Source organism: Hyla sarda, chromosome 1, assembly GCF_029499605.1.
Source record: "Hyla sarda isolate aHylSar1 chromosome 1, aHylSar1.hap1, whole genome shotgun sequence".
In the NCBI taxonomy this organism is placed as follows: domain Eukaryota; kingdom Metazoa; phylum Chordata; class Amphibia; order Anura; family Hylidae; genus Hyla; species Hyla sarda.
The window spans coordinates 7,175,592-7,190,578 of record NC_079189.1 but is presented as its reverse complement, the minus strand read 5'-3'; the positions used below and the strand labels follow the sequence as shown (position 1 = coordinate 7,190,578).

The window sequence follows — 14,987 nt, the reverse complement described above, 5'->3', positions numbered from 1 at the left end:
AGTAAATTTAACATTGAAGTCTATGGAAAACGGATGAGCCTTTAATGTCATCAGTTTGCATCCGTTTTTTTCAATCAGTTTTTACTTCTGAGCATGCTCAGAACAAAAAAAAAAAAATATATATATATATATATATATATATATATATTTTTTTTTTTTTAAAATAACTGAACAATAACGGATCCAAACATCCGTCTATTGTCTGCTTTTATTTTTGACGGGACAAGAACAGGACGGGTCTAGACGGCCGTGTGAACGCAGCCTTAGAATGCAGCTCCCTCATGCTTCACTGCAGCAGGTACAGCTAAGATCTCCCCCTTCTATTCCTCCTCCATACTTTACACAGCAGCTCTGCCCCCCCCCACACACACACTGATCATGTGGTTGTCACATATACAGATTATTGTCCTTATACTTCAGGTCCTTGAGAGGGATAATACAAAAACAAGGCAGTAAATACATATAGAGCAGTGAGGAGAGGGGGCACTCACCAGCTTACTGGCCTTCGGGGTGTCAGTCGTTTCTGTAAGAAAGAAATAGTAATAATCAGAATAAAAGGTATAAAAGGAAAATAAAAATAAATGAATATATCTATCTGCACTCACATACATACCCTAGAATCTATAGTAGTCCACAATATATATATATGGGCTGCACAATATATATCAATCAAATCACAATTTTACAAATTGCGATATATAACGATTTGGTCCTTTCCTCCTCCTGGGAGAAGAGGACTTAAAGGGGTTATCCAGGAAAAAAACTTTTTTTATATATATATATATATATCAACTGGTTCCAGAAAGTTAAACAGATTTGTAAATTACTTCTATTAAAAAATATTAATCCTTTCAGTACTTATGAGCTTCTGAAGTTAAGGTTGTTCTTTTCTGTCTAAGTGCTCTCTGATGACACGTGTCTCGGGAAACGCCCAGTTTAGAAGCAAATTCCCATAGAAAACCTCTTCTAAACTGGGCATTTCCCGAGACAGGTGTCATCAGAGAGCACTTAGACAGAAAAGAACAACCTAAACTTCAGAAGCTCATAAGTACTGAAAGGATTAAGATTTTTTAATAGAAGTAATTTACAAATCTGTTTAACTTTCTGGAGCCAGTTCATACATATATATATATATATATATATATATATATATATAGCAGCAAAGAAGATAGTCCGGCACAGAACTATGGTATGCAGGTAAAAACTCAGAACTTTATTTCAGCATGACGCAGTACACAGAAGCCTGACGCGTTTCGCACCGAAGTGCTTAGTCGTAGGTAACAGGTAACCACAATGAACGTCTTAAAATACACAAGATAGCGGTCACATGACCATACACATCATAAAATCGTTCTCATAAAAGACATGGCGCTGGAGTATCGGGTTGGGAAACACCAATTTTTTGGAACAAGTTCACACCTGGGTGCGCCCAAAACATTTGTTGCTATAATAGAATTATTCTAAAAAACAGTGTAAACATTTACATCATGGATTCATAACTTGTATTGAGAAAAGCCAGGTAAAAGCACTCATCCGCAAGAACAGTAACTTAAGTATCATATTTTTGGTTTTTATTTTATGTTTATTTATTTTTAGATATTAGTTTGTATATGTATCATTCTTAGTTATACATTTAAATATGACTATTTATTTGGGGTCTAAGGGCAGGTGAGAGCTAAATCTAATCTTTTATTTAAACCGAGGGGATGCCTCGTACCAAGGAGGAATATCCAATATGCCTCCCTGTTATAAAGTTTACTCCTAAGATCTCCCCCCCCCTCGGACCCAAAGTAACCCTTTCTACCCCAGATACCCGTAAATCCGTCACATCTCCTCCATGTGCCTCCCTAAAGTGACGGGATAACATCGACATACCTGTGATATTGCTTTTAGCATCTGAGACATGTTTTCTAAACCTCATTTTTAGAGAATTACTAGAACAACCTACATACTGTATCTTGCAGATGGGCGCACCCAGGTGTGAACTTGTTCCAAAAAATTGGTGTTTCCCAACCCGATACTCCAGCGCCATGTCTTGTATGAGAACGATTTTATGATGTGTATGGTCATGTGACCGCTATCTTGTGTATTTTAAGACGTTCATTGTGGTTACCTGTTACCTACGACTAAGCACTTCGGTGCGAAACGCGTCAGGCTTCTGTGTACTGCGTCATGCTGAAATAAAGTTCTGAGTTTTTACCTGCATACCATAGTTCTGTGCCGGACTATCTTCTTTGCTGCTAATTGTGTGAGCCGGAGGCGGTACCGGCGTGTCCGCAGCACGGACTTAGGAGCAGCTGCGGGTGTGGTGAGCGGTAATCCATTGTTGCATATATATATATATATATATATATATATATATATATATATATAAAACTTTTTTCCTGGATAACCCCTTTAAAGGGGTTATCCAGGAAAAAAAACTTTTTTATATATATATCAACTGGCTCCAGAAAGAAGATTAAACAGATTTAAACAGATTTGTAAATTAGAGAGAAGTGGAGTGGCTCTTGCTCTAACTACAACCAAGATAGACCTGGGCTGCCCAATTTGTACACCTCTACCCATGGTGTACCAAGAAAATAATAATAATATTGAACAGCGGAATATTGGGCTCAAGGTCAAGGATTTGAGGACGCAGGTGTATATACAATAATTATTTGATTTATTCTAATATAATAAAATGCTGAACAGTACCACCAATAACACACAGGGCCCTTGTGTAATTATTGTAATAACTGAAATAATTAAAGGGTAGCTCCCGCCATCACTTTTTTTTTCTGTCCCTGCCTATTACCCATCTATCCCTAACCCCCTCCCTGCCTTTAATTTTTATTTTTTTCTTACATATTAAACACGTTTTTTTGTCTGCCTGGCAGTGTGCTCACTACCAGGCAGACTTCCCCAGCAGGCACCACTTCACTGATGCCTGCTGGGGCCGGCACTTCCGCCCATAGTTCAACTATACAGGGTGCCTCCAGCTGTTTCCCCACTGCAACTCCCAGCTTGCCCTGACATCTATTGGCTGTCAGGGCATGCTGGGAGTTGTAGTGGGGAAACAACTGGAGGCACCCTGTATAGGTGAACACCGGAGCACATACCGCTCCCCGCCGCGCAGCCCGCAACCGCCCCCCCCCCCACGCCCCAATCGCGCCGCTCAACTCACTCCCCCTCCCCCTTAGTTCACCCAGAGTACCCCCTCCCTGCCGTGCAAGCCGACCCGAATATAAGCCGAGGCCCCTAATTTCACCCCAAAATCCCAGGAAGTTATTGACTCGAGTATAAGCCTAGGGTGGGAAATACATCATTCCCCCCCCCCCCCGTCATCATCCAGACCCTCATCATCATCACCCTGTCATCATCCCCCTTTCATCATCCCCTTGTCATCATCCCACACCCCCCTTCATCATCCCCTTGTCATCATCCCCACCCCCATCATCATCCCCTTGTCATCATCCCCACCCCCCTTCATCATCCCCTTGTCATCATCCTCTTGTCATCATCCTCTTGTGAACTATCCGCCCTCAGTGGTCTTCAACCTGCGGACCTCCAGAGGTTTCAAAACTACAACTCCCAGCAAGCCCGGGCAGCCATCGGCTGTCCGGGCTTGCTGGGAGTTGTAGTTTTGAAACCTCTGGAGGTCCGCAGGTTGAAGACCACTGCGGCCTTCGACATCATCCAGCCCCCTCTCACCCCCTTTAGTTCTGTACAGTACTCACCTCCGCTCGGCGCTGGTCCAGTGCTGCAGGACTGTCCGGTGAGGACGTGGTCCGGTGGGATAGTGGTTCCGGGCTGCTATCTTCACTGGGGGCGCCTCTTCTCCACGCTGCGGGCCCGGAATAGAGGCGTTGCCTTGACGATGACGCAGAAGGACGTTGGTAATGAACCTACCTCTGCGTCGCCGTCAAGGCAACGTGACTATTCTGGGGCCGGGCCCAAAGCGCGGAGAAGAGGCCTCCCCGGTGAAGATGGCAGCCCGGAACCACTATCCCACCGGACGACCTCCTCACCGGACAGTCCTGCAGCACAGGACCAGCGCTGAGCGGAGGAGAGTACTGTACAGAACTAAAGGGGGTGAGAGGGGGCTGGATGATGTCGAAGGCCGCAGTGGTCTTCAACCTGCGGACCTCCAGAGGTTTCAAAACTACAACTCCCAGCAAGCCCGGACAGCCGATGGCTGCCCGGGCTTGCTGGGAGTTGTAGTTTTGAAACCTCTGGAGGTCCGCAGGTTGAAGACCACTGAGGGTGGAGAGTTCACTCGAGTATAAGCCGAGGGGGGTGTTTTCAGCACGAAAAATCGCGCTGAAAAACTCTGCTTATACTCGAGTATATACGGTAATTGGTTAATCCTGCAATGAAAACATCATTCATGTTTTCCCCATTTGTTACAAATGTTTATTTACACTGGAAGTGACGTGACTTAGTATAGGAGGGGTTAATTATATATAAGACCATGTAGGTGCCTTTATCCGACTTATACTTATTTGCTGCTGAAGAAAAATACTGAGAAAGTATTGAAACGCGTCCAGCTAGAAGTATTGACCACCCCGACCACCACTTTACATATCCTGCTAATCATAGACTTGGTCACTTTATCTCCTACCGATACGCTAGTCCCGTGTGCGCGCGCCCAACCGCCACGAGGACCGGACCAGCATCTTCAGTGAAAGCGCGGGAGCATCCGCATTTGGGACCCACCTAGACGCCACCAGCTTAGGAGACGGCTGAATCTCCAGTGTCCTTCTCTCCTGCCGAGAGAGGTACCGACGATCCTAACACTTCAAAGTGAAAGTAACAAGACCGCCGGGGAGATCGCAGTATCTCATACAGAACCCGATACCTACCTCACACCGACCGATGTCAGAGCGGTAATCCTGTATATATCTATATCTCTATTTTTATTTTAGGTGGTCGTATTATTTTTATTAATATTATTTTAATTTTATAATTATTTTTATATATATTGTTTGTTTAATTATTTCAGTTATCACCATAATTACACAAGGGCCCTGTGTGTTATTGGTGGTACTGTTCAGCATTTCATTATATTAGAATAAATCAAATAATTATTGTATATACACCTGCGTCCTCAAATCCTTGACCCCCAATATTCCGCTGTTCAAGATTTGTAAATTACTTCTATTAAAAAATCTTATTCCTTTCAGTACTTATGAGCTGCTGAAGTTGAGTTGTTCTTTTCTGTCTAAGTGCTCTCTGATGACACGTGTCTCGGGAAACGCCCAGTTTAGAAGCAAATCCCCATAGCAAACCTCTTCTACTCTGTGCAGTTCCCGAGACAAGCAGAGATGTCAGCAGAGAGCACTGTTGCCAGACAGAAAACAACAACTCAACTTCAGCAGCTGATAATTATTGAAAGGATTAAGATTTTTTAATAGAAGTAATGTACAAATCTGTTTAACTTTCTGGAGCCAGTTCATATAAAATTATATTTTTTTCCTGGAATACCACTTTAAAGGGGTACTCCGCTGCTCAACGTTTGGAACAAACTGTTCCGAACAATAAAGTTGGGAGCTTGTGACATCATAGCCCCGCCCCCTCATGACGTCACGCCCTGTCTCTTCAATGCAAGTCTGTGGGAGGGGGCGTGACGGACGGTTTTTGCAACATCTGGAGGGCTACAGTTTGGAGACCGCTACTTAGCGATCTCCAGACTGTTCTTTCCCAGTTGCTGCATAACTACAACTCCTAGCATGCCCAGACTGTCCATGCATGCTGGAGTTGTAGTTCTGCAACATCTGAAGGGCCAGATATTGCAGAACTACACCGCCCAGCATCCCTGATTGTCCGGGCATGCTGGGAATTGTAGTTTTGCAACAGCTGTAGGCACACTGGTTGGGAAACACTGAGCTAGAGTCTGTTTCCTAACTCAGTGATTCCAACCCATGTGCCTCCAGCTGTTGCAAAACTATAACTCCCAGTATTACAGGACAGCCATTGACTGTCCTGGCAAGCTGGGAGTCTTATTGAAAGCCATGTGCGTTTACAAAGCCCCCATAGTTCCAGAACAGTGGACCCCCCCCCACATGTGACCCCATTTTGGAAACTACACATGGCCCCTGACTACCATTCCAAACAAATTCTCTCTCCAAAAGCTCAATGGCGCTCCTTCTCTTCTGCGCATTGTAGTTCGCCCACAGAACACTTTACATTCATATATGGGGTATTTCCATACTCAGACGAAATGGGGTTACTACTTTTTAGGGGCATTTTCTCCTATTACTCCTTGTGAAAATGAAAAGTTTGGTGTAACACCAGCATTTTAGTGAAAATAAATCAAATTTTTCATTTTCACATCCCACTTTAATGAATGTTCGTCAATCACCTGTGGGGTGTTAAGGCTCACTGTACCCCTTGTTACATTCCTAGTTTCCAAAATTGTATGCCATGTGTGTTTTTTTTTACTATTCTGGCATCATGGGGGCTTCCTAAATGGGACATGCCCTCAAAAACCATTACAGCTAAATTTGCGTCGCTCCTTCCCTTCTGAGCCTTCTAGTGCACCCACTTTACATCCACATATGAGATATTTCCTTACTCAAGAGAAAATTACAAGTTTTGGGGGGGCCTTTTTACCTTCAACCCCTATGGGGTATGCATACGCCCGTGGGAATTCCGGTCCCCGCTGCTAGCCGGTTGGGGACCGGACCGGGATGCCTGCTGAAATCATTCAGCAGGCATCCCGGCACATCGCCCACACAGTCGTATGCAAAAGTTTAGGAACCCCTGTCAATTTCCATGATTTTCGTTTATAAGTAATTGGGTGTCTGGATCAGCGATTTAATGTTGAACTATCAAATATCTGACAGACACAGAGACTCCGCTCGGCTCATTTTAGATTAGGTTGTGACTGATCTCGTACCTCTCTTCAGAACCTTTGTGGCCGCCGGCTCTGGGGTTTCGGGGGATGTCGTATCTGCTCCGTCTTCTACCACCTGGATCTATAAAAGATAAGCGTAATGTAAGAAGATGTAGTGTGAACAGGTCTCTGGGATCTTCGGCCACTTACACACTATACTTTTGCTCCGTCATAAGATCCGCTATAAACTTCCGTTCGAAAACCCTTAAAAGGGGTACTCCGCTGCTCAGCGTTTGGAACAAACTGTTCAGAGCGCTGGAGCCGGCACCGGGAGCTCGTGACGTCATAGCCCCACCCCTCATCACATCACACCCCATCCCCTCAATGCAAGTCTATGGGAGGGGGCGTGAGCCCCCTCCCATAGATTTGCATTGAGGAGGCGGGGTGTGACATCATGATGGGCGGGGCTATGACGTCACGAGCTCCCGGCTCCAGCGTTCGCAACAGTTTGATCCAAACGCTGAGCAGCGGAGTACCCCTTTAAAAACGGCAATTACAAAATCCCATTCATGTCTATGGGATTTTTTGATTATCCGTTATCACCCGTTATAAATAACGAACATTATTTATGACGGAAGAAAAAACTATCACGTGCACAAATTTTTTTCCGGCAAAAAAAAACGTGGAATATGGCAAACGGATGAGGCTTTAATGTCATCCATTTGCACGCGGTTTATAAAATCTGTTAAGAGGTGACATCAGCAGACTCCTGCAGTGTTGAGGGACTACTACTACTCCCTTCATGGAACAGACTCATTTCCATGATGGGAGTAGTAGTTCCCCCAGCTGCAGGAGCCTGTCGTTGGCTGGGGAGGCTACATTAGTGTTTGTACTAGTACCCCCATCATGGAATAGAGTCTTTTCCATGTTGGGGGTAGCAGTACAGGGGATAAGGTATTGATCGCACCGGGTCTCACTTCTGAGACCCGATGCGATCAGCAGTTATAAAGCAGGGGACCAGGCGGCATTCTGCGCTCCCCTGTGATCTACATACTACTGTGTAAACTTTCAGTTTAAGATCCCCCGCCGGGAGCCCTGTATGGTAGTCACAGAGGAGCCATTCAGGGCTCCCGGCAGGGTTTTTAAACTACTACTTTGACCCCCAAATGTATGCCCTCCCCGTGCATATTTATAATAATTCATTGGCCCCAGTGTGTTTATAATAATACATTGGCCCCAGTGTGTTTATAATAATTCATTGGCCCCAGTGTGTTTATAATAATTCATTGGCCCCAGTGTGTTTATAATAATTCATTGGCCCCAGTGTGTTTATTATAATTCATTGGCCCCAGTGTGCTTATAATTCATTGGCCCCAGTGTGTTTATTATAATTCTATAAAATGCATGGGGAGGGCATATATTTGGGGGTCAAATTAGTTTAAAAAACCTTGCTGGGAGCCCTGAGTGGCTCATTGGGGGCCGCCATTCAGGGCTCCCGGCAGGGAATTTAAAGTGAAAGTAAAAATACATCGTAGGGTTGCGGACCATGCCACCCGCTCCCCTGTTTAATAACTTCTGATTACATCGGGTCTCAGAAGTGAGACCCAGTGCGATCAATCCCTCAGCCCCTGTACTACAATCCCCATGATGGAACTGAGTCTGTTCCATGATGGGGGTAGTAGATCAAGCACTAATCTAGCCTCCCCAGACACCGGCAGATTTCTGCAGCCGGGGAACTACTACTCCCATCATGGAAACAAGTCTGTTCTATGATGGGAGTAGTAATAGTCCCGGTTGAGGGAGTCCGTAGGTAGAGGTGTAAAAACGGCCATAAAATAACGGTACATGACGGATGTTATAACGGGTCTTAACGGATGAATATGCCCATTATTTTGATGGACATTATTCAGCTGCAGCACCCGTTATTTCATCTGTTTTTTAATTATACAATACAGAAAAAGGAGATTTTTTTTTTGTACTCACCCTTAAATCTCTTTCTCGTAACCTTCATTGGAGAACACAGGAGACCATGGGTATATGCTGCTGCCACTAGGAGGCTGACACTAGGCAAAAAAAGAAATCGGCTCCTCCCAGCAGGATATACCCCGCCCACAGGCACTGAGCTAATCAGTTGTGTCACAAAGCAGGAGGAAACACCAGAAAATAACAACCAGAACAAACAACCTGACCAGGAAACGTAAATGGGTGGGTGCTGTGTTCCCCAATGAAAGCTACGAGAAAGAGATTTTACGTTGAGTACAAAAAAAAATCTCCTTTTCTCAGTCTCGCTTCATTGGGGAACACAGGAAACCATGGAACGTACCAAAGCAGTCCCTGGGGTGGGAAAAACAACCGCCAGAGAAGAAAAGGACAGTCCAGAGACTGAGCAATATCCCTTCGTAGAAGAAAGCAGACGAGGCCCAGAGAAAACCGGAAAACAACAACCCAGAAATGCTCATGAAACATAACGTGTGAGCTGGGATCCCAAAGGCAGAAATTGTGCAAAGATTGGGATCCAACAGCCAACCAAAAAACGATCACTCAGGAGGCCTGCCGGCCGAAACCGGCCTGGCAGCGGAGAACACCTCCGTAGGACAGAAGACACAGGACCACCTTTGCCTGGGCAAAACGGGGAAGAGAACGTGCCAGACACACTCGAAGGGAGAGACCCGCCAGGAGGCCAGCCGCAACCGTAGGACAGAGGCTATGAGGAGGGAGAACGACAGGAGAAAGGCAGCTGAGCACAGCCGGCAAGGAGCCGCCAGAAAGCGACAAAGAGAGAAAGAGAGCAAGACTCATGTCCAGGCCCGAGCGTACAAAGAACCAGTCAGCAAGAAGGCTAGGGCAAGGTGCACCCACCGACCACCCGTTAACCGAGAGGCCCAGACTTAATCTACAGACCATCCCGCCAAAAATCAGGTCGAAGAGAGATCCCAAGGAGTACGCCGCATAGCCAAGAGAGGAGGAAAAGGCCTGCGACAAAGGTGGACTACACCCGTCCAAGACTCGTGAAGCGGCCAGACTGGGCAGCCAGAACAACCTGTATGCTAACAACCCCAAGCCCTCCACACGGCCCCTTCTACGCCGGAGGGAGGAGGAAATAAACAGGCCGGTGGGGAGTAGCAGAATCATCCGGAACACCGGAGCAGCCACCCATAGGAACAGAGAATCCCAGAGCCAAAAAGGAAATGGAGGAACCCAGGAATCCCGAACCCAGTGATGCAGAGAACCTCAAGCCGGAGCGAAACAATGCGGCTGACAAGCACCTAGGCCAGGACAGGGCATGAAGCGGCGAACAGAAACTGCCTCCCGCAGAGAAATGGCAGACAGAAGTGAGACCGGAAACCCCGCCAAGGCCAGGAACAAGAACCTTCGGAACGGTGGAAGCAGAGACGAGTGACCTGCCACAGCCAGTGACTGTCGTGTAACCTCGGGAAGCCCAAGGCAGCCTGAACAGAAGGACCATAATGAGGAAGGCCGAGAAACACGTCAAGCAGAAAGATCACTGGAGAACAAGAGGAAGTCCAAGGACCGCTCCCAAACAAGACCTCCCCCTGCAGGGAAAGAGGGCAGTACATGTGGCTGACCAGAATCAACATTACCGACCCGAGAGGAAGAAAACAGAAACAGCCCTAACAGGGACTAAAAAGTGCCCAAGAAGGTCAATGGAAAAACCAGGACGCAACCACCAAACAGTAACAACTGCAACTAAGCCAAATCCAGCAGAACTCCCCAAAAAATGAGAATGAAGAGATGAAAGAAGAGTCAGAACGTAAAAAGAAACCCTCTGATACAGAACAAACAAAAAGGACAACGGCTGCAAAAGCAGGGAATGTACAAAAGGCAACTCGACCACCTTTAAAGAAGGTGAAGCGTTAGGGCTGAAAACACCCCACAGCAGAAATTGCGGAAACCTATGACACTCCGCCCGAACTCCAGGGGTGGCGATCCAAGGCGGCATGAGCAACGATAGGCATCCCTTAAGAGGAAATAGTACAGCCAGCCTACTAATAAACCAGGAATGAAAAACGGCTGAACATTCCAAACAGGCTCCCTGCCACAGACCCCTCTTATAGGGGTTAAGTGAGGTGGGTATGCTATAGCAGGTAATACGTGACCACTGTCACCAAAGGATCAATAATACCACACCTCTGGAGGGGGGAAAAGGTGGATGCCATTACCAGCAAGCACCCTAGAATATGCAGGGGTACCAACTAGGCCCCTCATACTAGAGGGTAATACCGCCGTAAACCAATAGGACAACACCCATGTAAACGAATGCTGTTGTTATAAAAGGACCATTGCACCCGCAGGGCAACAAATGTTTGGTAGTCTCCCACTGGTAGTGGGGGACAGGAATTCAGCCGCAGAGGCGGCAGACAGTGCACTCCCGTGGACGTTGGGAAAACCTGTGAATATGTGGGGACACCCTCCCTGTGACACCCAAATGCCGTGGTGCATCAAGACTGCAGCTTTGAATGCAGCAGACATCAAATAAAACCGGTCAACTCTATATAGCCAGGTACTGGAACCGCAAACATGGATGCGGCAGACAAAGCAACCTCTATGGATGGTAGAGAAGGTCCATTGTACATCAGAGAACTCTCACTGACAGTGGAGTACGGGAATAGCAGCTGCGGCAGACGTCCCAACCTCTATGGATGGTGTAGAGGGTCCATCATACATTGGTCAACACCCACTCACAGTGGAGTACCGGAAAAGCAGCTGCGGCAGACCGCACGCCCACCATGGGCGTTGGAGAGGGCTATGCACAGTGGTAAAGAAAACAGGCAGATCCACGCTTAATGTTACTCAGCGAGGACGTTGAAAGCAGCATGGCGAGCAATGCCGATTAATGTCCCCAAGTCTCAATCTCCAGAGAAAAACCCTATACCCCAGTAAAAGTGACCAACGGGGTGCAAGGGAAGCGGCCACAAAAAAGACCCGAAAAAAGGACGCTCAGGAACAGGGGCCAGGAGCACCTTGTGCAGACTCTAGGTCCACGGTATATGCAAGCATAATGAAACTGTGCAAAAAAGGGCAAGTACCGCATAACTTGGAAACAAGAAGCAAGCATTTCATTGTGGGGTGTGCTGAACCTGCAGAAACTGCCCTAACGGGCACATGTATAGAGCGACAGAAGCAGGCGTGAGATCACACCCCTTTCTCCAAAATCCATTTAATATATGATGCCAGATAGGGGACATAAGAGATGAGAAACTGATAAGAACAGATACTACGCTTGATTCCCGACAGCCCTACAGAGAAGGGCAGGAGAAAAAAAACATAAAAATACACTAAGGTTGTAGTGACAACTTTTGGCCACCAGAGGGGAGCCAAGCACACAATGGAAGCGGAGCTGTACATAAAGCAGCCACTGGAGGGAACGGAGTGCCCGTGAAAGGTAAAGCAGATTTTTTATTTTTTTATTTTTTACTTTCACTTTAGGAAATATCGCAGCCCGCCGGGAAGAAAGGGCGCACTGGAGAAACACTGCCCCCGGAGACTGCCCGATACAGTACGGAGTGGAATGGGAGGAGAGATAGAGACCTGGCCAGGGGACTGGCAGCATGACGAGGCCGCCCCCTCCACCACCTGGCCGCATGAACGGGGAGCCAGCTGCACGATCAGTGGCCGTTGCAGGGACCGGGCAGGGGGTCTAGCTGAATGACGAGACCGGTCCCGCCGGGGAAGCACCAGGCCAGGGGACAAGAGACCTGCTGCCCCAAGAAGATTAACACTGGGGCAGCGGCAGAGGGCCTCTGGTCGGCAGATAAAAGAAACGCAACCAGGACACTGCGACTGGCCACAACATAAGAGCGGCATGCGGGTCTTTTGCGCCCCCACCGGGTAAGCGGACGACCACATGGGACCGGAGACACACTGCCCCAGAAGACTGACACTGGAGCAGCAGGAATGGAGTCTCTGGCCACTAGTTAAAAAAAAAAAAAAAAAAAAAATGCAGCCAGGGCACTGTGCCTGGCCACTAGGCAGTGGAGACATGCGTGGCCCGAAGAGAGGGGAGGGGAAGTCCTCCAGACTGTCCCCTCCAGGTGGCGCCAGAGGCCATGAGGGGTCTGGTCCAGTACTGCAGAATCTGAAGATCCCAGAGTCTGCACCCCTGCCCCAGAGAAAATAAAAGATAGGGAAGAAATAAGTCCCCCTGGGGCCCCAAGTCTCAGAGCCCCGGGAAAAGGCAGGGGAAGGTCTGTCGGAACCCTGTCCCGAAAATACTCACCCTGGATGTCTTCTGCCAGCTATTTGTCACCTGCGTCATGTCAGGCTGAGGCAGTGGGACGAGCAGGGATATTAGGGGGACCTGGACCCAAGGTGCAAGCCCAGGCGCTGGCCGTTGGCGGGAAGGGGTTAACAGTGCATACATCTATGCCTGTGACACTTAGCCGCATATGGAGAAACAGGTAGCGCCATGCTCCTGAACCCCCATCCTAAAAACAATAAAAGAATAAAGGAGCAAAAAACATAATACAGGCCCTAACTAGAAAACAATAAAAAAAAAGAGCAGGTCTGGAGAAGTCCACACCTGTGTCTGCCTCCTACTGACACTAAGCTAACACTGATCAGTGCCTGTGGGCGGGGTATATCCTGCTGGGAGGAGCCGACTTCTTTTTTTGCCTAGTGTCAGTTTCCTAGTGGCGGCTGCATATACCAATGGTCTCCTGTGTTCCCCAATGAAGCGACTGAGAAAGGGATGTTTAATAACGGATGAATACTCAGTGTGACAGCAGCCTTACAGGATCACTAGACATCTGACCGGCATATACTCTGGTTATACAGGAGATTTGGAAACAATAAACAAATTACAGGCTGTGGGGTCATAGTAGGACTTGTAGTTCTACAGCAGCTTCAAGATCACACAAATAGATGGAGCAGAGCCGAGCGCACTGAGTAATTTATGAGTAATTTTCACAGAACAAACACCACAAGGTACATAAGAATAATGCTGCTGAGGTCAAGACGGCCCCGGGTCACACAATACAACCCGATCCCTGCCAGATGGATAAAATAAATAATAATCTGTCAGCTCTACTGCTGAAAAACCTCCTGACAAAGCTACAGAGCAACAAACGACTATTATACTGCAGAGCTGTACTCACTATTCTGCTGGTGAGGTCACTGTGTCCATACATTACATTACTTATCCTGTACTGATCCTGAGTTATATCCTGTATTATACTCCAGAGCTGTACTCACTATTCTGCTAGTGAGGTCACTGTGTCCATACATTACATTACTTGTCCTGTACTGATCCTGAGTTATATCCTGTATTATACCCCAGAGCTGTACTCACTATTCTGCTGGTGAAGTCACTGTGTACATATATTACTTATCCTGTACTGATCCTGAGTTATATCCTGTATTATACTCCAGAGCTGTACTCACTATTCTGCTGGTGAGGTCACTGTGTCCATACATTACATTACTTGTCCTGTACTGATCCTGAGTTATATCCTGTATTATACTCCAGATCTGTACTCACTATTCTGCTGGTGAGGTCACTGTGTACATACATTACATTACTTGTCCTGTACTCATCCTGAGTTATATCCTGTATTATACTCCAGAGCTGTACTCACTATTCTGCTGGTAAGGTCAGTGTGTACATACATTACTTATCCTGTACTGATCCTGAGTTATATCCTGTATTATACTCCAGAGCTGCACTCACTATTCTGCTGGTGAGGTCACTGTGTACATATATTACTTATCCTGTACTGATCCTGAGTTATATGCTGTATTATACTCCAGAGCTGTACTCACTATTCTGCTGGTGAGGTCACTGTGTACATATATTACTTATCCTGTACTGATCCTGAATTATATCCTGTATTATACCCCAGAGCTGTACTCACTATTCTGCTGGTGAGGTCACTGTGTACATACATTACATTACTTATCCTGTACTGATCCTGAGTTATATCCTGTATTATACCCCAGAGCTGTACTCACTATTCTGCTGGTGGGATCACTGTGTACATACATTACATTACTTATCCTGTACTGATCCTGAGTTATATATCAGACAGGAGGCTCATATCTTATGCATTAATCTTTCTTTATTAATGCCCATAGCAGAATATTCATTATTCAATTAAATGAACAGAAAACTTTAAAAAACTACATATCCCAGCAGTCCTTGGGGCACAATAGC

The 14,987-nt window shown here is 46.6% G+C and overlaps 1 protein-coding gene and 1 non-coding gene across 9 annotated transcripts in view; both read right to left on the bottom strand.

Moving 5' to 3' along the window:
• Positions 1 to 14,987, bottom strand: part of DCTN1 (dynactin subunit 1) — a 246,862-nt gene that overhangs the window by 175,205 nt on the left and 56,670 nt on the right. For all 8 annotated transcript variants that reach the window (XR_008848719.1, XM_056545878.1, XM_056546015.1 and 5 more), the window contains exons 3-4: positions 6,881 to 6,959; positions 492 to 523 (exon numbers count right to left, since the gene is read on the bottom strand). Coding sequence is in view for 7 of the 8 variants with exons in the window: in XM_056545878.1 (XP_056401853.1) it covers positions 492 to 523; positions 6,881 to 6,959 (111 nt within the window). In the remaining variant the exon portion in view is untranslated. The remainder of the gene's footprint in view (positions 1 to 491; positions 524 to 6,880; positions 6,960 to 14,987) is intronic.
• LOC130344940 (U2 spliceosomal RNA) lies at positions 11,901 to 12,091 on the bottom strand. The gene has a single exon (XR_008883740.1). It is a non-coding gene; the product is annotated as a U2 spliceosomal RNA (small nuclear RNA).